At 44.3% G+C, this 22,000-nt stretch overlaps 1 protein-coding gene across 1 annotated transcript in view; it reads right to left on the minus strand.

Moving 5' to 3' along the window:
- FBLN2 (fibulin 2) overlaps positions 1–22,000 on the minus strand; it is a 79,445-nt gene that overhangs the window by 8,470 nt on the left and 48,975 nt on the right. Inside the window, exons 4-11 of the mRNA XM_010007865.1 lie at positions 19,247–19,433; positions 17,654–17,860; positions 15,026–15,139; positions 14,468–14,569; positions 6,617–6,751; positions 4,383–4,520; positions 3,952–4,095; positions 1–114 (exon numbers count right to left, since the gene is read on the minus strand). The exon at positions 1–114 is cut by the window's left edge and continues 36 nt beyond it. Of these exons, the coding sequence (XP_010006167.1) occupies positions 1–114; positions 3,952–4,095; positions 4,383–4,520; positions 6,617–6,751; positions 14,468–14,569; positions 15,026–15,139; positions 17,654–17,860; positions 19,247–19,433 (1,141 nt within the window). The remainder of the gene's footprint in view (positions 115–3,951; positions 4,096–4,382; positions 4,521–6,616; positions 6,752–14,467; positions 14,570–15,025; positions 15,140–17,653; positions 17,861–19,246; positions 19,434–22,000) is intronic.

A 22,000-nucleotide genomic window follows, 5' to 3' on the forward strand; every position in this document is an offset into this window, starting at 1 on the left:
TGAAGGCATCGTACTGGTAGCCCAGCTTGCAGTCGCAGCGATACGTCCCAGGGAGATTATGACAAAGCTGCCCTTCACCACAACGGTGGACACCAGTCTGGCACTCATCCACATCTGCAGAACCAGAGAGAGCCATTAGCTGCAACAGAGCTGCCTGAAAATCAACCTTTCCACAGAGGAAAGAATTAGGCACAGGAATAGAAACCGTTAAGGTTGCTCCCCAGACCCAGCAAAGAAGATGGGCTTTTCCCACCCTGCTCTCCTCAGAGTCACCTTCACACACCTCTAAGTCAAACTTTTGGAAAGCATCACGTTGTCTTAAAAGTGAAAATAGTAACTGCAACTGCAGTGAAGCCTTCCCAGCACATCCTGCATTTCAATGTAAACACATTTTGATTCTGATCAAACGGTGACATTTAAACACCCTGTTCTGATGTTCTGCCATTACGTGAGTCACACAAGCCATTGAAAGCAAAACCAGAACCAGCCAGGAATTCTGCTCATCCCTTCAATTAAAGCAATTGCCATTTTCATCTCCAGTTGCCCTTTCAATCTCGCTTCTGCTGTCTACCTTTTGCTCTTTCCTAATGTTAATCTTTTCTCTTCTTTCAATCAACTCACAGTTTGATATTCCTCACGGCCCCTCATCCAAAACCAACACTGACAAATTAGCTGCTTCTCCACTCACACGCAGCATTTCCAGGCTCATTTTAAAAATCCTCAGATGAAGATGAGAGTTTTCAATACGCACTGATTTACAAGACTTGCAACATGACTAAATAGCTCATCAGTATCTAACAAATCCCCGTTACCATCTGTGACAAGAAGCATCAAAAAAGTCTGATTAACCCTCAGAAACTTGTGCTTCTTTAAGTACTCTGAGTTCTGCCATTTCCTAAGACAGCAGATCCTGCTTCCATCCTGTTTCTTCAACTACTTTTACAACCTAACCCCCTGTTCATGTAAATTAATTAAGACAGTGGTCTAAGGCTGGGGGTCTAAGGCTGCCCCACTTGAAGTGATAAATTTCAGCACTATTTCATCTCAGAGTGTTCCTGGGCAGTTCTCCATCAAACAACAGCCTTGGAGAGGGCTCTGGACAAGCAGTCACGGACTGAAAAAATGATAGTGAAGCGAGAGCATGTTCATTATCATGGAAACTTGGGTCTGGAAAAGTGGAGGTTGTATCAAGCCTGATGAGAGCAAAGACTTCGTTCAGTATTTCAGAACAGGTTCCCACCAATACAGTCCCTGCTGGCACCAGGGCTATGGATGGCAGGGAATGCCACTTGCCAAGCAAGGAATTCCTGACAGGTCCATGCTGCTGAAACACTCCTCGTTTTCTTTTGAGGTCAGAGGTAGCATCAAAACAAGGAAGTTTCTGATGCAGATACAAATTTATAAAGCAGCAGTTCTATTTGCAGTGAATCAACATGTGCAGCCATTTCATTAGTTTGTCCAAAATTATATATTCCATTGTGTTCAGACTTTAATTAGTTCCAGGGCATTATTTTCTCAGAAGTGTGCTACGTTTCACCATAGCTACAATAGTTTTCAGTTAAAGGTAAGAGGTATTCTTGAAAAACTCATGTACTAAATCAGACAATACGGCCATTTTCAGGAGAGATGAATCCTCTAACCAGAGGAGATGGCCACACAAGTGTAGTTTTTCTGGAGAAACATGTGCAGATGATGTATTTACTGCTGTGGAAGAATCTGAATCAGGAATCTAATTAACTATTGTAATGCCTAAAGAAACGAGTCTTTATCATAGAGAGGGGAAATTAGAACCATATGCTTTTCTTCTCCATGCTCTCTGCCTACTTAAAGAAAGTCCTGGCACAAAACCACCAAAAGATACAGACTGCAAACAGTGCACACAGCAATGACAGAGAAATCACCAATTAACATTAAACATTTGTTTTCCCAAAATCAAAATAGAGAAGCTTCTGCAAAGCTGCTCCTCAACAGCATTGTCAGTCGTGTGAAGTAGAGACAAAGTATCATCAGTAATTACCAAGCATTGTGTTATCTCATCATGCTTTAAAGACATGAATGATGTCTGAATAATGGCAATTTCCTCTTCTGTCACATGTTTACACACAGTCACTCTCTTTTAGGAACAACTCGGGGGAAAAAGCTGGATTCTTTCTATAAATCATCAGTTGGAAATTTCAGAACATCATTTGCCCTGGCCCTTAGCAGGGCCTGAAAACAAAGGCCATGGGAACTACAGCCAGGAGCTCTGAGCTGGATGATGGCTGCTGACCTGTCAGAAAATGGCACTGATGGAGCTGCTGCTGCATGGGGCTAACCCTAAAAACGACCTCAGGGTCACCACACTTCCACTGGTGCAAACTGACTTAACCCAGTTGACTTTGCTGAAACAGGACTGACCACAGAACAACAGACTGAAACCAGCTGCAGAACTGTGTATTCACTACAAGAGAAGACAGGACTTTGAGACCTTCCCTTTGCAACAGTCAAAACATTCCAGGCTGCTACACAATAAAGCAGCAAATGAGGCTGCACTTTTTTGCCCCGAGCTCCCAAAACAAAACCCCCTGGGGGTGCATTAGGAGCCTTCCTGTTTCCTAAGTTACACACAAGAACTGTCCCCATCTTCTGCTACTTCCAGATCTTCCCCACCTTCTCACTGGTCTGGATAGTCCTGGGGGTAAGATCATGAAGGAACATGCAGTGTAACAAAGTGCAAAAGGGAGAATGTGGAAATTTATGAGAACCTGGATCTTCTAGCTATGCTGAAACTTTGTGACTTGCTAGTCGTGACCAGCAGAGCTTCCACCCACCTGCAGCATCACAAAAGCATCTTTCATTTTTTCAGCCTTTCTTCTATTCAAAGGGAACATAACCAGGAATTACTAGGATATCAGTGGTAACCAAAGTACTGAGGTGTCATTTATTTCATTTTTTTTCCCTACTGTTGTCTTATGATTTCCTATTTCATAGGTAACACAACTCTGGGAATGTTTCACAGACCACAGGGAATACAGAAACACACAGCCATACCCAGGACCAAGCTTTCCATTTCTTTGTTCCTCATGTGCTCATTTAGAGAGCAAATCACAGAATCCCGTACTTGTTTGGGTTGGAAGGGACCTTAAAGATCACCCAGTTCCAATGCCCCTGCATGGGCAGGGACACCTCCCACCATCCCAGGCTGCTCCAAGCCCCATCCAACCTGCCCCTGGACACTTTCAGGGATGGGGCAGCCACAGCTTCTCTGGGCAACCTGGGCCAGGCTCTCACCACCTACACACTAAAGAGTTTCTTCCTAATGTCCAACCTAAATCTCCCCTCCTCCACTTTAAAGCCATTTAGCCCTTGCTAGAGATGCAATCTGCTCTTCCAAGTCAGCAACTCCATAAACACATTGGAACAAGCACCAATCAGTATCAAGCTGCACGCCAACCTAAATGAGTATTTCAACCTTTTTTCAACAGAGAAATTAATAACTTCTCCAGAACATACACACAACTGGAAGGGGAACACCTTCCATAGTGCTACAAAGAACATCCCCTTAGTTCTACTTTCCTGAGTTCACAAACCCAGTGCTTTTCATTTGCTGCATCCCACGGCTTCAGATCACATCCCTGGCAGTGAGATACTGTAAAAAATTGCAAAGGATCATGTTTCTGACTGACAGCCTGAGGCTGAAAAGTAACTAAATTACATTTACTCTAGAATAGAAGCCAGTAAATCCCACATGTGGACTAATGTCACCTCCTGCACCCAGAGGAACTCCATGCAGCCACCAGGGGATCAGTGCAGAGAAACCACTGAGCTGCTTGGACAGCAAACGCATACAGCAAATTCCCATTCCTCAAGTAAATTTGGGAATCTGGAGGTAGCTCAAAACCTCTTTCTAGAACAGAAATGTCCTTTTGCCTCCGAGAAGGCACCTGACCAGACTCTGGGGTCTGACCTTACCGACGCATCGAGTTCCCTCCTCATTGGAGTGGTAGCCTCTGCTGCAGCTCAGCATGTTCCTCTGGCAGGTGTACGACCCAACAGTATTGATGCAGTTGAATCCAGGTTTACATGGCTCAGGGAGAGAGGTGCATTCATTGATATCTGGCGAAGAAAATTGATTAGAATAGTGAGAGAAGCTATTTAACCTTTCTAGTCCATTTTCTTCCAGCTGTCACTTCTTTTTTCCTTCATGTCTATTTGTTGTGCTACAAAGATGAGGCTGATGAAGGTCTGCTGTGGTAACACCTTTGAATTCAACATGCAGATCTTTAAAAGAACATTTAATGTGATGCCTACATTAAATTCACAGCAGGATTTAGGGAAAATTGCAGGTGATCAATATACACCCCTTGGACAGGCTAAAATGAAGAGGAGTTGGGCTCACTTACCCACACAGTTTCCCTCAGGGTCTTGTAAAAATCCATCCATGCAGCGCTGCTTGGACTCACAGTAGAAGGACCCTTCTGTGTTCTGACAAACAAAGTTCACTTTGCAGCTATGAGTTCCCCTCTCACATTCATCAATATCTGTTAAACAGATCAAAAATACCAAATCATGAATTCATTAAGCTGCAATTTTCAATTGTTTCCATGACTAGTTTATGAGTTCTTTTCTCAGAGAGGAAGTTAGGAAGCATTTAAACCTGACACCCAACACAGCCTTTGGGAAATCTGCTCTTGGAGATCTGCTTCAGCACAGGCTTTGGAGTTTGTGGGGTCCTGCAGCAAATCTGGTTCAGGTCCCTACTGCTGTGTTCACAGCACCTCTGGTAAACCACAAACACTCACACTTCTGCAGCCTTCAAATCCTACAGGCCCAAATTGAAACCAGGAATAAGGTACACACAATAAAATCTGCACCACATTCTTTCAAAAGGAGAATGGTCTCTTATTCCTTGTCTACCTCAGGAATTCTAGGTAGAAACCTTCCTCCACTGACCTTGAAACTAAAAGGGCACCTGAGTTGAACAGGGCTGGGACTTCCCTGCGTACACAGGCACACGTGGATGCACAGATGTACTCAGGTACACAGAACAAACATCCAACTCTGAAAACTGTTCTGGAAAACATCTCCATAACAAGCACTATTAGTAACAAATTTTGCTTTCTGTCTCACTCTGCAGCCAGAGCTCAACACAGCTTTCTCGGTTTTTATCCTGTAGATGAAATGATTTCTCAAATGATGCTCCCCAACCTGAGGCTTGCTTTCTAGGCACACAGAAAACACTTCCTGCAAGTTTCAAACTTGTAAAGTTACACCCAACTGATCCGTGTGGAGCAATTGCATGGATGAGCTGGGATAGGGGCATTGCAGCCATTTTCCAGCTGAAGAAACCCCACCTAGGAACAGGCTTCAGCTACAATTATGTTCAAAGTTCAGGGCCTGTGAATGTTTTCAGATGCTACTTTAACACACATTGGTTCCTGAGAAAATGAGGAACATCATTACTAGAAGATAAAGACAAAAGAAGGAAAGTCCCAGGCTGAGGACTCCCAACTCCCCAGGGAGACAAGCTCAGAACTGCTGGCACTGCTCTTTCTATTCTAACCCCTCCAGTAAATGTCAAGGACATGAGGGATCATCTCCAGCCTCCCAAAAGGTGCTGTGTCAGAAAGTCTTCCTACATATTTATTGACTGAGACCAAAAAATGTGGAATTCAGTATTTCATAAACCTCTGCAAATTCAATAGTTATGTGTAGGCAGTTTAACATAGTTCTGGAATTTTAGTCTTTCTTATAAGCAATTAATGTAAAGGCTACTTTAAAAGAATTTGTACATTTTACAATCTGTTATAATGTAACTTTGAGATTAGAAAGCAATTTAGATTAGCAATGTCAGAAATGCTATAGAATCAGACAAGAGAACAAGACATTCACAAAGAGGCTCCTCAAGTAAACCAGGGTTTATTTATGACAGCTGTCTATTCTATTTTATAACCCTATGTTACTTGGTCAAGAGCTAAGTTCTCTCCTTGGAGATCTCCTACTCCAGCTGTCAGGAAACTCTGTGTAAAAAATTCAGGAGTAAAGAAGAGTGACTTGCCCTGGCAGGCAGGGCACATGTGTCCCCTGCACCCCCCTGTGCTGCAGAGGGACCCCTCTGTGCTGTGGCTACTGATGATGGCTTCTCCACTAAACCCCTACAGAGACCAGGAAGGGGGGGATGAAGATAAACTTCTTAAACCCGTGACCATTCCACATGTAAATAAACACAGAGAGACCTCCTAAACACAGGAAGGACCAGACTGAGGCAGCTCCATGATCCATTCAGGCTGTGCCTCAGTGTTTAACAGCAAACAGTATCAGCCCTTCAGAGAAAAGCAGAGCTAGGCAGAGGAGAACCAGGAACTGCTCCATTCAGTGAGATCTCTCTTAGGGACAGGGTAAATCCTAAGTCAGGAGGTTTCATCAATTTTCCAGACCCTCTCTAGTTATCACTGGAAACTATTTCAAATAGATGAATGTATGGAAGGGCTCTATGATGCCAAACACTTCCATGATGATCAGCCTTCTCTAGTTACAACCCTGAGACCACAGAGCAGCAACAATGAAATGCTTTGCAATCCCTTTCCTTTCCTGTTTGGCAACAGCAATTGCATCAGCTGAAGAACACTTGTCTTACCAGCACATTCTCCATCCTTAAGCTCATAACCTGGCTGACAGCTGAGTTCCTGGAGACACGTGAAGGATCCCACGGTGTTCACACAGTGCTCCCCCCGCTGGCAGGTGTGCCTTTCTGTGACACATTCATTCATGTCTACAAGGAAGAGTTAAACAAGTCAGTGCCTCATATTTATCAAGGGATCTGCCTTTTCCTGCTCTTTTGGAAGAAGTCAAAAGCTCAAGAGAAACCATTTCTTCCAAAAGATAGTCAGTACAGACTGCTACAGTGGTCTGATGAAAGATGTTTTGTCCCAGGATCTTTTGTTAACCCAGAGTAACTCCAGAGACACAAACCTCAGGGAGAGTTCCTTCTCCTCCCCTCTTCCCAAACGTGCAGTGAATGGTGCAGGCACAAGCAATGGACAGAGCTGATTAAATGCAGGGTGGGCACAGGACCTGCCATCATCAGCTTCTGGTGTACTGGCCAGAAACCTCCTGAACAGCTGAATGAGCAAGTGATGGATGCTGATTGCTTCACAGCTCAGGCACACACCAGTCCTGCTGTGCTGTCCAGGCAGACAGGAGCTGCTGCAAGAGAGCTACTGACACACCTACTTAGGTCCCAAGGAATGTGCTGCTGGAACTGGATACACACAAAAGGATGGAGAGGCAATCCTGAAGGCTCAATCAAGTTTGTCAATTTGCATTTACATCTTTAAAGAGATCTGATTTCAGCAGGTGGAGTAGTACAAAAGTTATTAAAAAAAAAACACCCTACAAAATGCTTAGATACCAGATTTTGGAATGCAGGACACAGTTGGGAAAGGCATGTGCTACACCTTTGAAACAATGTTCTGATAGGCCTGGAGGAAATTACCTTAAATTCAGGTTTTGCTTATTTTAATAATGAATGTTGAGAATAGCATGATGAGCAACAGAAAAGGGGTAGAGACTGGGAAGAGAAACTTTCTTGTCAGTCTCCACAGAATCTTATTCATTCACAGTTCTAAATAAAGCTGAGAAGTATTTCTAGAGCTAACAAAAGCCAAATGTGACCCTAACTATTACCAAGCATCCAGCTTCTCTGCACATGAAGCTGTTTTCATACACCAGAATAAAGCAAGCATTGTTTAAATCAGATTTTCATTTTGGCTGTAGAACCTCCTTCCCAGACAAGTACCACACCAGATATATTACTTCCCCTTGTGGAGTATGAAAACAGGAAAAGCCATTTTAACAGCCTTTTGTCTTAGAAAACATGTCAGCTTGTTTTCTACCACGCAGAAGAAGGGGAGAACCAAGACATTTCAGTTCCTGTCAGCTAACTGGTGATGTGCACTGAGTTTTACAAAACCATTATTATCAGCTTGGTGCCATCTCAATACTCATTTATCTGTGTTTTCTTTCTCTTTGCCATTGCTGTTCTCCTTGGGCTGGGTACTGTGTAAGGAGCTGATTAATCCACAGCAAGGTCACCACCAGCAGCGGGATCTTTTTCTGCCTGTCTCACTTGATGTTTGTGTACTCCCACTGAGTGGCAGGTAATTGCCCACCCCAAAGTTTTCCAGGGTTACGTTCTCCTGATGGGACACTCCTACCATGTCCCAGCTTCCCCACAGCAGCTTGAAGTCAAGCAGCAATATTCTCAGGGGCTGTCTTGGAAAAAAACCAAAACTAACCACAAAGAAAACAAACCAAAAAACCCCTCACGTGATGGCAGAAGAATATGAGCTGCTATGGTAGACTCCTCCCATCTCCTCCCAACTAACTAAGTTCTTAATTAAATTTGAGGGTTTAAAAGCAAAAAAAAATCAGAACAAAGTAGCTATGGGCAGCCACTGAACAGCATCCAAACTGCTGTGAGACTTTAGAGGCCAAACAACAGAGCTGAGGTGATCTTTTCCTGCAAAGCACAACAAGCCTTCTCCTGTCAACAGCCCATGAGCACTACACTGCATGGTGTGACCTTCAGCCAGACCAGCTCTGGGCCAAAAGGGCCACTAGGAGGAAAACCCATTTGACCAAAACACTTGGTCCATGTGGGTTCCACCTGCTTAGCAGCTGTAAACAGGTAAAAAGCAGGTTCAGATGCCACAGAGAGAAAAAGATCTATCATAATTCCATGATCTGCCCATACTTTTTTAATTCAGTTTTCAAATTTCTGAGTACTTGAGAGAATAAGCAGGGCTGGTCAGCATGCATCTGTGAAACTCACATCATGGGAACTGGAAGGTTACGTGCAGAATTTTTGCTTTCAATAATGGCAATGGCTTGAATGCTGAGGTGAGCACTATGTAAAGATCTGCTCTCTCCTGCCCAGTGATAGGGCATGAATCTCCAGCTCCTATCCCAGGCCAGTTGCCAGCCCACCAAGTTCCCTTTTCACTGTTATTTAACAGACATGTCCTTTATTGTCCATTTTTCTAACCAATTCCCTACATGACATGAGATCTCAGAAGACCTGCAGCATCTTGCTCCTGAGCTGCCATCAGCTGTACTCTCCATCCCACACAATCAAGACTGTGAGGTAGGGCACAATTATCTTTATAAAATAACAGAAATAAGAGGGGAAATATATTAATATTCAGTATTATATATTATTCAGTAATATATTCAAAACAATCACACAGTTAGTTTTTCCAAAATGTGCTTGGTCTGCACGTGTGGCAACAACATTTCTCACTTCATGGCAGGAAGTACCAGAATGAGCAGTCACCACATAATATCTTCTTCTTTTTTTTTCCCCTGGAATTGTTGAAAACAGCAACATCTACATGGTCCCTGAGCTTATCTATTGCATCTAAGAAACTGACACTTTTGCACAGGACTATCAACATCTTCCCACACTATGGTCTCAGTGACCCTGGCAAGGTGTTGACCCCTCTAAGAGGAACTAGAGAGGGTCCTTAGGACCCTGAGAGGAGGATGGGAACAGGGAGCGGCCAGGATTCCCCCCACCTCCTGCCTTACTCTGTAAGAGCAGGAGAACCAGCAGCTCAGCCCCTTCCTTGCTGCTGCTGCTTGCAGGGACTCCAGCTGGCCAGGAGCTCTCCAGAATCCAGCTCCATGGGGGCTGTGAGGAGCCCTGGGTCCCCCTCCTGAAGGGGCCACAAGGGACCCTCACCCCCCTCCTCCTGCCTCAGCCAGACCAGTTCTGTCTGTATTTGTCTGGAAGTGTCTAGATCTGTTCTCTCCCCCACCTGTTACAGAATCACAGCATCACCAAGGCTGGAAAAGACCTCTAAGATCATCAAGTCCAGCCTATGACCTGACACCCCCACATCTCCAGACCAGGACACTAGGTGCCACATTCAGCCTTTCCTGGGACAGCTCCAGGGATGGTGCCTCCCCCGCCTCCCTGGGCAGCCCATCCCAATGTCTGATCACCCTTCCCATCAGGAAGTGCTTCCTGATATCCAAGCTAACCCTCCCCGGGAGCAGCTTCAGGCCAGGCCCTCTTGTCCTGTCACTGGCTGCCTGGAAAAAGAGCCCAGACCCCCCTGACCACAACCTCCCTTCAGGTGGTTGGAGAGAGTGAGAAGGTCCCCCCTGAGTCTCCTCTTCTCCAGGCTACTCCCTTGTCTGTGTTACAGTAAATTCATTCCAGTTTCAGTTTCCAACCCCTCAGACTCTCTCCCTCATTCTCCTTCTACCTTCCCTTGGGAGGGTGCACAGGGGGTGACAGGGAGCAATTCTGCCTTCTGGTTTGTGATTTGCCCTTACTCTTTAAACCAGAACAACCCACTGCTACAGTTTTCAATACACACTTCAACATGAAAAATAAATTTTTCCCACATTTTATAAAAATACGAAATGGAGGCTTTTTTTATCCTGCATCTGTAGTTTCTCAGGATTTTTTTTTTTCTTTCTCTTCAGATTACTTCAGCTCAATTTGTTTTATGGAATGCACCTGGTTTATTTAGACCCATTGTTGTTTTGCAGCCACCCACCCTGTTCTCAGGCACAGTCCCTGTGGTTCTGCAATAAAAAGGCCACTTGCTGCCTGCTCTGGCAGAAGGGAAAATTTAGACAGGAGCAGCAAAGAAAGCAGCCAAGTAGTCTCCTGTCAGTGTGCATGTGGGTGGTGGTAATGACTTTGCCTGAAAGCCACCAGGAAAAGCAATCCAGATTAAAAATACCCTACCTGGCTCTTATCTCTGGAGAACATGGAGCTTTCAAGCCTAAAGACATTTCAATGTCTGGTCACCAAGTTAGACAAAGCTGGTGTGTGCAAGCTACTTAAACAGCTGGTGACTCCCCACTGTGCATGGGTGGCTTTCTGGTGTTCTGGGTATCTCCTCCTGAATGCACCTGGAATTATAACTTCCCACAGCTGGATTAAAGGAAATTCAAGAGATAAATGGTCATCAGCTGCTTGTTGCTGTGCGAAGATTGTTCCCCCCGACCCTAAAATATGCAAAGAGCAACAGCATTAAACAACAATACTTTGCAAACAGATCACCAGGGTTTTCCTCGTGGTGTTTGAGCAAAGCTCGAGATGGAGCACGAGAGCAGTGAAGCTGGAAAAGGACACCTCAGGAGAACATGGCTGCAAGGAGGCAGCTCCACAGCACACAAACCACAGCCTGCTTGTGGATTTCCCCTTTGCTAGAGGCATAGGAAAAATGTTAAACCCAGCAAATGTTCTCCAGGCACCAAACACAGAACAGAGCTGTGTATGGGCAGGGAGCACACAGGGCACACCTATCCAAAGAGGAGGAGAAACTTCCAGGTTTGCTAGATTATTTGCAAGGATGCCTGTAAAAACCTGACAGAGAGAAACACAGAGGCTTGTTCTTTAGTGAGGGAGAAGAGGATCTTGTAGTTTTACAAAGGAGAGTCGTATCTTTCATTTTTTTAGCAATGCCTGAGGTTTATCTTCTAGTACTCACAATAAAACTCTCTTATAACATCATGGCCTAGAGGACAGGAGAGGAAGAAAGTGAATAAAAGGCAGCACTTGGCATCTTCTGCAGCACCTTCTGCCAAAGTTGCTGACAAACATGCATTTAGCTTCAAAATGCTCCTGGGAGATGGAGAGAAGAACCACTGCACTGTCCAGGAAAAGCAGGATTAAATGGCAAGATTTCCAGAAGCAGAAAGCAAGGTGAGGCAGTTCCTTCAGCTGCTCACTCTCCAGACCTCACACTGGGAAGTGTGGTCCATGCAGCAGGCTCTGGGAAAGCCATGAAATGCACCATGCAACTGTGGCCACCTACAAATACCATCTTCCATCTCAGTCAGGTATTTTCTCTGTATTTTCATCCTTCCTTCCAGTGCTGCTCTCTGAGCAAATCAATTGAAACTAAGTGATTTCATTAGTTTTTCATGCTTACCAGTATCTCTGATTTTAAAATAAATAATAATTTAAAAAAACCACAATTTTTTACAATTTAGGAAAAGCCAGAAGATAATAAATCACAACTCCACTGTAAACTATGACACTGCATGAACCTTCCTGCTCATGCCCTCAATGCCATGTGATGGTCATCAATAAGATGAGAACACAGGGCTTAAAAAGATAAGAACAAAACCAAGGCTATGATGGTCAAAAAAACAACATTATAAATGTTGTCTGTGTTATAAATGAGAAGGGCAGGGGTGGAAGAAGGCAAATGTATTCACACATGACATTATAGTCACAGTTTTGCTTTCACTCATGCCTGGAGGTCTCTGGGTGCTCCCTTTTTCCAGGCATTACCACAGCAGTGCTGCAGCTCAGGGCCCTCCTACACCAGCCTCGAGAGAAGTTCCCCAAACAGAAACTACTTTGTAAGCTCAGGCCTTGGCTTTTTGAAGGAAATTAAATCCTCATAAATACACTTGTAAAAATAGATTGTTTTTTTTAATATGAACTTACACAGCAGGGATGATACAGCAGAATTATGATGGTCCTTTTCTTTTACAGAAAGAAATTTGTGCCAGAATCAACAAAGTACTAATCTGAATTTTAAAATTCCATCACTTTGGAATGGATCTTTTCCACTGCCCAGACTTCTGCAGATTTCTTGAGCTATATTTATGAAGTTTTGCTGTTTCATGATCTCTGGGGACTTGGCAGTATTGAGACTGTCCAGAGAGACCAACTGCTGTGTTTCCTTAGTCCAGTTTAAGAGCTATCAGCCCTGCTGTGGTCATCATACCTATGAACTTTTATGACTTTTGAGCAAAGATTATATGTATCCTGAGACTGTACTGCTAGAGAAAAAGCCAAATAGCATACAACTCATGATGTTAAGTGGCTGAGCAAATGGTGCACATGTGTTTTTACTAACTCATATTGAAATGTCATATGCAGAGATGGCCAGAGAGCCTTTTAGCACAAATGGTTTAAATGCATTGCAGAGCATGAAGAATTATGATGCTGTGGTGAATGGCTTATACCTCTCATCTTACCAACACATTTTCTATGCCTGTTGAGTATAAAGCCCTCTGCACAGATCACTCTGTGGTTGACACAGTAGAATGATCCCAATGAGTTCACACATAATTGTGCTCTGGAACAAACGTGAGCACCTGTGAAACACTCATCCAAATCTACATCAACATGGTGCAGCCAAAAGGGAAAAACAGAATTCTATTAGAACAATTTCTGAAATGAAGCAACACTCCCTTTGCACTGGAGATCTTCAAATGAAGTGAGTTGGAGCTACCACATCAGCACCAGGCTGTAACATGGAGTGTTACACTGAGAACAAGGCTGGAGCAAACCCTTGGACATCTCTAGTCCTTGCTCACACCCCTATGCTTTTGTCATTCCAGGAAGAGCCAGTCTTAGAAAACAGGCAGAGCCAACACACACTCTTCAGGAAACCTGCTGCACTGCACCCATCCCTCTTACCATCAAATACCTACTTTACATTATAAATGTCCCTTGTTACTTTTAAACTCACTACTACCACTCATGTTTCTGAATGTTTTCAACCCCTCTAGGAAAATTATTGCCCTGAAATGCCCTTTTATATTCTGACATTAATCAGTAAACAATGCACAGTGCATGTCTTATCTGGTGGTATTAAATTCCCATTTTCTTCACAGACTACATCATGACAATGATTTCTTATTCAATAAGGTCTGAGATGAAGAGTGACATGGATCACTTGTGAGCAGTTCTGAGTGTCAGAGGCTTCTACCTGTATCTCCCTGCTGGCTGTAACTGCTCCCATACTTGGAGATTTGTAATTAAGGTATGTCACAGGGCATTCCAACCCCCAAATCTTTTCTGGTCAAGCACATCCTTTGTCACTACCCAAACATGTCCATTTAAAATGTACATAAAGTGAATGATCATGATGCAGCTTTGGAATCCATTGTTTGTAACTCCAGTGTCAAGTGAAACATGAGGAGCTGGACCAGCTCACAGGGGCACACTCTGCCCAGCAGTGAAGCCTCCCTGCATTCACATTTTCAAGGCAAGCAGAAATAAATCCAAACAAAACAGGTGGTGGGGCAGGGCTGTAGCTCTGAGTGGGCTCCTCAGGACAGCAAACAGGCCCATGTCCTGCTTGCTGCTCCCATCCTCAGGAAGAAAAGTTGTGTCCATAGCTGAGCAGACAGACCCTGGGGAGGAACAGTAGTGGGAAGAGAAACCAAGAGGGCTGAAAAAAAGCCTGGAATGTCAGAGGAAAGGAGCACATATCCTGGCTTGCCTTCACCTTAAGTCCCCAGGCAACAGGCACACAAGAGCCATGCTTCAGGAGTTACCTGTGAAGCAGAGCTGGTGCTCCTTCTGGCAAATGTCCTTGTACTGCCACTTGCAATTCACAACACTGAAAATAAGGAACCCTTAGAGAAACCCCCACAGCTCAGATCAGTAAGATCTATATTAAAGTGTTTAACCATGTCTCTGTGGTGAACTCAAGCCACTTACCTTCACAAGAAATCCCATCAGCCATGAGAGTATATCCAGCCAGACAAGAGCACACAACACTGCCCTCCACAACGTTGCAGATGTGCTTGCAGGGGCCATTATCTGTGCAAAGCAAAATTGCCAAATGCATTAACATGCACAGCACAGAGCAGCTGGAGTTACAAACCACTAGGTCACCCAAATATAATCCTAGTTTAGACAATGGAGATGCAGTTTGTAAACAATCTGTCCAGAGAGCCCTAATCACTACTTACAACCCTTCTACTACCCAGAAACACACCTGTGCTGCTCCTACCTGCATTGTTCATGCTATGCTGTGCAGCTGCACTGCTCACCTTACCCTGCACTAACCAGCTGGTGTGTAATAACCCTGAAATCAGAGCAGAACCTCCTATGACTTCCCCAGGTTTCCCCTGACAATTCCTCAGTGTCACGGCAGAGGGAACAAGTTAAGGATGTGCCTTGAAATCAGATTAGTGATGGGACATGTGGAATTTTATTCAGGCTCTCTAAACATTCCTCACTCATTTGCATCTGCATTTTACACCTCCAACATACCTTTACATTTATCCAGCTCTTCTTGTAAGGACACGATGAGGAGAGGCTGAGGAGAGGCTGCTGGAGCGATGGTGGCTTCTGCTTCCAGCCTTGTCACCTGTCCTCTGTCAGGATCTGTAAGGCAAGGGCAGCAAAAATGGGCAAGGGACAGCAACACCTCCACCAGGCACCCCATGGCAAGGCTCCCACTCCCACTCATCCCATTCCATCACGAATGAACATCAGGAGGAAACGTGCTGGTGACCTGGACAACTGTGCATGCATGGAGGTGAGCAGCCAGTTCTGGAAGCTGCCACCTCTTTGATAGGACCAACTGTCCAACAGCAGGGACACACCAAGTGCTGTGTGCTAATGGAGACAGCACAAACAGCATGGGAACAGGTCAGGGAGCTTGGGGAAAGTAACTTCTGTAGGGTAAAACACTGCAACACCTAATGAATCAAACAGAAAGTGTTCATTTTGGTTTTTTAAATGCTGCTATATTGTAAAGACAGTGGCTTTCTCTCATTTGGTGTATGATGGAGAGAAAAAAGCAGAACCCAAACTAAGTCTTTACACTTACTCTGTACATCCTGTTTCAACACAGATGAAAAGCAGACACTCACCTTTACAGGCACAGGACACTCTGGAATGACTTTTACACAGTCAAGTGGAAAACATGACAGCTGCTATCTGCCACTAAGGTTTGCAACAACCAGTCATCTTAAAGGTATCAGAATAGTTTAAAAAAAAAGGCAAAAAAAAAACCTCTGTTACATCAATAAGAGTAACTCAGTTCATCAATATCCTCAAAATAGAAGCTTAAATCCATAAGGCTAAAGTGTTCCTTAAGAGTGATGCATCTTGTTCCTGCTGATTTCAGTTCAAGTGCCACCTGGAGCAAAGTGTGAGCCACCAAACAATTACAATATTAAATGACAAACTGTGACTGTAATACAGGTCTGGGTCATGGAAAGAGCCATTTCATTAAAAAAAAAAAATAAAAAAAATAAAAAATTAAATCAGACATACAATGGGCTATGAGATAGGGGCAAATACAAGCCACCTGCTTGTGGCATATCCTGAAGGATTTTTCCAGAAAGAGAGCAAAGAGGCAAGAAGAAGCTTTGGAGGTTTCCTCAATGTGTGCTTTCCTCCTGCCTCACAGAGCCCCTGCAAGAACACCACTTCTGCCAAGCCTCGTGAAAAGCCTCATGTTTTACAAAAGAGAAGTTAAATACAAAAACATTCCCAGTCCAGCAGGAAATGTACTGGGGCAGGTACAAATACAAAAGCATTGCATCTACTCACACAAATAAAACTCACCCAGTATGAGACATAAAACTGCCTGGTGTGGGTCTCCATGCACAGACCACATGGCAGAGATCTGCACATCCACAGAGGAAAAATGAGAAATAAAAAGGCCATTGTACCACGTTGGCAGGTGGACTGAAAGGGTGAGTCGTCAGGGTTGGGTGGGACCTCTGAAGATCATCTAGTCCAACCCCCCAAGAGCAGAGGTCTGCTCTTCCTCCATGGCTCAGATGTCTCACTCACAGTCCCCTGCCCTCATGGCAATTCTCTGCCTCAGCCAGGCTCTGGGAAGCCCCCTGCACCTCTGGGCACAGCCAGAGGCACTGCAGCCTTGCACATCTGCCAAGAACACTTACTACCCAGATAGAGATTATCAACCCAAATCTGCACTTCGGTGGAGTTAGTCGTGGGAGAAGCAAGGCAAAACAAACACAGCCATATGCTCCAGGTGAGCAACCAAGCCAAACTTTGCAGTTTAATAAGATAATAAGATAATAATAAGTTTAATAAGAACCATTTTCTTTACCTCTTTTGGATTAGACTCCTTCCCCAGAATTCTAATAAAAACAACAGAGCAGGCAGCTGCTGCAGAAACCCTGCCCAACACACTATTGATGTAAGTGCTGTAATATCACGTTGAGAAGAATGACATAATGAATGCTCATTGTTTGGCTTGAGCAGAAACATCTGAAGTCTAAGGAGTTTTGTCACTAGGATGACAACACTTATTTTGCTTGTTAAATAACTGAAAGCACTTGTAACGAATATAAGGTTTCAACTTTTGGGGTTATCTGATTTGAAACCCTGCCATTGGAGAACTCTAGACATCAAAACAATTACAACACAATAGACCTCCTTTCCAAGACTTCCACCACACTAGATATATTTAGATTTTGTATCACTAAAAGATGTTAATCTAAAAGATAAAAATCAAAGTTCAGGAAGCAATGCTGTCTGTCTGAACTGAGTCAGGTTTACCTAGAGGAAAGCTGACTGGGAAATACAAAATGACTCAAAGAAAAAAAAAAAAAAGGTATTTCATGAATAGCCTGTACAAATCCTCCTCTGAGAAGTGAAAACAGACTTGGTTTGAACATATTAAATACCCTGATTTCATGCCACCAATGCACAAAAAGAGAGGCATAATTAAGTTTCCTAAATGGTTGGTTTTCTTTACATTATTAATTTGTCTGATTTCCATGGAAAATATCTGTGCATCAGCACCCAGGAAAAAACCTCACAGAAACTACAGAAAAGCTAAAAGAAAAGCTTGGTGGGTCAGTGCAGGTGGAACAAAGACACATCATTCCTGGTGCTTCCTGCCCATTTTCTTACCTGGAGAGCAGCTGGTCCCATCATCTTGCAAAGTGAATTCTGGAAAACAGGAACACTTGTAGGACCCCACGGTGTTTATACACAAGTGCTGACAGAGCTCCCCACCATAGATCAGACATTCATCCAGGTCATCTCCAGGCAGGCTGTTCGACAGTTCAGCTTCATTACTGATGGACAAAGCTTCATTGTGATCTTCTGTCTCTGAAACTACAACAGAACAACACTTGCTGCTTCTCTGTCAGGTCTTTTGGCATTAGGACTGTACAGAATGGAGCATCTGGTCACACAAACTCAGATACAGTCAAATCTACCCAAAGCAGTTTCTCCAAGGACAAGAGAAAAGGAACCCAACCTGAAGATAAGTGCTGAAGGTCCATGACCTCCTTCCATAAGGCTGGAGGGACAGAAAATTCAGATAAGCCACCAAGAAAAAAGGTGACCCTAGGAAGTCACAAGCTCACCTCTCCCACTAATGCCACTGTTGAGCTCAGGTGTTACAGTGAAGCCCCATCTGAAACTGGCCCCACTGAAAAACCAGGCTGAACTTCTCAATTCAGGACAAAAAGTTATCCAGTTAGTCTGGAAACTCTTTTCCAACACCACTATCGATTTATTAGCTGATTCCATGGCTAGATGACATTCCAGGACCCCCTAGTGACACAGCCACCCTACTCACTGGTTTTGAGCATTGACAAGAGCACCATCTTTTTCACTTCCTGACCAAGTTTAACAAGAACATCTGCCAGAGCAAAATGAATTGTGCAGCGAGTTTCTCAGTCAGCTTTTCTTAAACACAAACTTCCTTGCTCAGTGAGGTCTCAGCCAGATCACAACAAACCCTGACATTTGCTAGCGACAGAAAATAAACATTTAGATCATGAGAAGAGAATGGACAAAAATTGAACCCAAGCATATGCAGGAGGTTCCTATGAGACTCATGCATGACAGGTGGCTGTAGAGTGATGCTGGAAGGAGCATGACCTCGGGCTGAGGGAGGAAGCCTAGCTGTCCAAGCTCCACATTTGTCATGTTTCCTTTGTCATGCCTCTTTGGCTGCAGGGATTTGACTTTGCTCTTCAGCACCACTATGTTTATACAGTGAGTGAAAACAAACTTGCAGTGCTCTGGGGCTTCTCCAGAGTGTCCTGTGCAAAAGCTGCTGTGCTGTTCAACAGTACCATAGGAAATCTATTCCCAGGGCATTTCATTGATATGATAATCCATGGGACTACTTTGTCTGGAAAAAAACCTCATAATTTGCTTTAAGCAGAGTCTGTCAGGATTGCTTCTGCTAAAAGACAATGACCAGCTTCAACTTTTCTTCTTACAGGGGCTATAGCAGCAGGTCTCTACTATGTGACTCAGGGGGGAAACAAGAACTCAAACTACTAAAGGAGGCATGTTTCAAGGGTCAGAATCATCCCCTAATTTTTTTCAATTTCAAAATGGTTTTAAGAACAAATATTCTGTATGTGATCTGAAAGGGAAGGCAACAGTTCTCCTGTAGCCTGACTCCTACCAGCACCTCCCCAGATGACCCTGTGAGGCACAGCCCTTATCTGCAATGTCTTCAATCCATACAGGGACACTCACCCTTCTCAGGCGTCGCTGTTGGCAGAGGTTCAGGATGCCTCTTGATTTCTGGGTGGATGAAGTGATCACCCCCTTCACAGCAGGACAGCATGACATGACTGCAGGGGTAGCCCAGGTTTATGCTGGACTCACAGGTTTTCCCCTCACTCCTCAGCCGCAGGCCCAGGCTACAGCAGTCACAGCATTGCTGCAAAAGGAGGACACTTTCAGCTACAAGGACTCAGTACACCTGGAACCCATCTGCACTTTCTTTAACAGTGGAGCATCTGGAAAAGGACCACAGGTTTAGACAGTTGCCAACTCCAAAGCTTTCCCTGTGCTTGGCTTTGCCATCCTGGACAACGGGCTCAGCTGCCACCAGGCTAAACAGCTTCACTGTGACTGTGACTTCAGAAACGTGGTATGTGAGGAAGGAAGGGTACAGAACACAGCCACTGCTTTGTAGGTAGTGCATTATAAACAAAATAATGCAGATCTATACCTCTTCACACCTCAAAAATGGTTATTTGAAGGAATGGGAAAGGAACTGTAAAGTAATCTTGCATGGACAGGAGGATCAGAGGCCACATCTGAGCTCTGTCAGAATGTCAGTAAAGATTCTTCTCCACACACCACTGCCCTGCAAACGTGTTATGGCCTTTCATTACCTGCCTGTCCTGGGCAGCATCCCTCCCAGGCTGTGGCTACAGAAAGGCCAGAGTATGTTTCATAAGCTGTTTGCCTTCCTTCTCTTTCCTCAGGGCTTCCCTGCCAGGTTGAATCGTACTTTTCTCTCATGCAGTTTCCCCTGCTGCAGGTGTCAGACAAAAACTGTGCTGTGCTCTACTCAGTCACACCCACATCGATCGCACGGTCAAGACACAAAACCACATCAGATAAATTCTATCAAATTGAGAAAGTCCATCCTGCCTGTGCACAGTGGAGACTGATGAAGCAAGGAAGCTGAGGAGCTATACAGAGGGGCCATGTGGGAATTGAAGGTACCCATCTGGATTTAAATAGAAGTGTCCTGACATCCCTAACATACAGATGTAGTCAGATGCTTTCACTGACAGAACAGTTACAGAATGCAGAGCCTCTTTCCCTAACATACAGATGTAGTCAGATGCTTTCACTGACAGAACAGTTACAAAATGCAGAGCCTCTTTCCCTCTGCAACTCCTTTGCCAGCCCAGCAGCTCTCACCCTCAGGCTGCACCAGGCTCTGAACCAAGGGAAGGGACTTCAGCCTGTGCTAAGGCCACAGACACAGCAAAGGAAGGCTGGCATTCCAACTGGCACCAGTTACCTGCAGTAACAGGAAGCCCAAGGATGGAAGAGAAGCAAACTGAACTAGGAGACACTTCCCAGGAGACAGATCTCTGGCCTGAGAAGAGCAAACAAGAGCTGCAGTGTTGGGAGGGCTGGAGGCAGCATGGAAAGGGAATCACCTTCCGTGATCAGCAGCCCCAGATGGGCAGGCACATTAAACCCAGCTCTCTGCCCTGGGGAGGCAGGGAACCCTGCCCTCCCACAGCTCTGTCTGCAGGAACTGCTGCTGGGACATGGTTCTCAAGCTTCCAACCCTGCAGCTTTAGGGCTTCTAAAGCATTTCACATGCACTATGTACCCACCACGTGTCCAGCCCTGTACCTGTGACTGCAGATCATGGCTGATGACCCCGATTTCTCATCTGAAAAATCCCCAAAACTCATAAATAGTAGATACTACTCACATTTGCAAATACATGCAGCCAGGAAGAGCTGCCTTTGTGTGCTCAACTGTTTGTGAAAATTTGACAGTACAGGTTCTGAAGATGCCGAATTACTTTTTATTCTAAATGGGCTAAATCCTCTTTTCAAATATCTTTGATGGAATCCAGCACTGGGTTTACCATGGTGGTATCTCTATCCACTAGGTAAAATTCCCTCAGCATTTGCTTTTTTTATTGAATAATTAAAAGCAGCCTACAACTAAGTTGTATTTAACACAAGCTGGATACCTGGCTCTAAAGGACTGGCACTGGGTCCCCTGGCTTTTGACAGGACAATGTAAGATCCTGCAAAGCCTTTGGGGTAACACACTGATCTTCCCACGTTGTGGACAAGGCACCTCTGATTTATGACACCCAGGCACAGCAGTCAGAGCAGATCAGGGAAACACTGCCATACACTGTCAGGTCACCTCTGGAACAATGTTTAATAAAATCAGAAAACCTTTCTTAAAGTCTCAACAGTCTCAATAGTAATTAATTATTATTTTTTTCCAAGCAGCAGCTGCAATGACTAAAGAGCTTAAGGAGTTTAAGAGGAGGGCAAAGCTGTTCCCTCAATAATTTTACCACTTCAGATGGTTTCTCCTGAAGGAAAACACAACATTGGAAATGGCAGGAGGAGCTATTCCATGAGAGTTCATACAGAAATGATGCAGCTTTCCCTCAGGACATCTTCCTGAGGAATGGCATGTGTTATAAGACTTACTCTGCAGCTTGTGCTCTGGTCTGTCATGCAAAAGACTCACTGTGAGAACCTAATAATAATTATTCTGTCACACTTCAGAAATATTAATGTCTTCTTCCAAATGCACAAATTCTCTTTTTATTCTAATGGTAGGCTCCAGCCCCAAGTAAATGATAGTTCTGAAAATGACAAATTGGTATAGCTAATTAAACTTTAAACTCTGCTGTAGACATCCATGTGTTTTGCTTCTCCAGTGAACAATTATCCACAAGAATCACCGATGTATAAGAACAGACAGAACTGCTCAGCTTCCTGC

This window comes from Chaetura pelagica, unplaced genomic scaffold, assembly GCF_000747805.2.
Source record: "Chaetura pelagica isolate M959 unplaced genomic scaffold, ChaPel_1.0 scaffold432, whole genome shotgun sequence".
NCBI lineage: Eukaryota > Metazoa > Chordata > Aves > Apodiformes > Apodidae > Chaetura > Chaetura pelagica.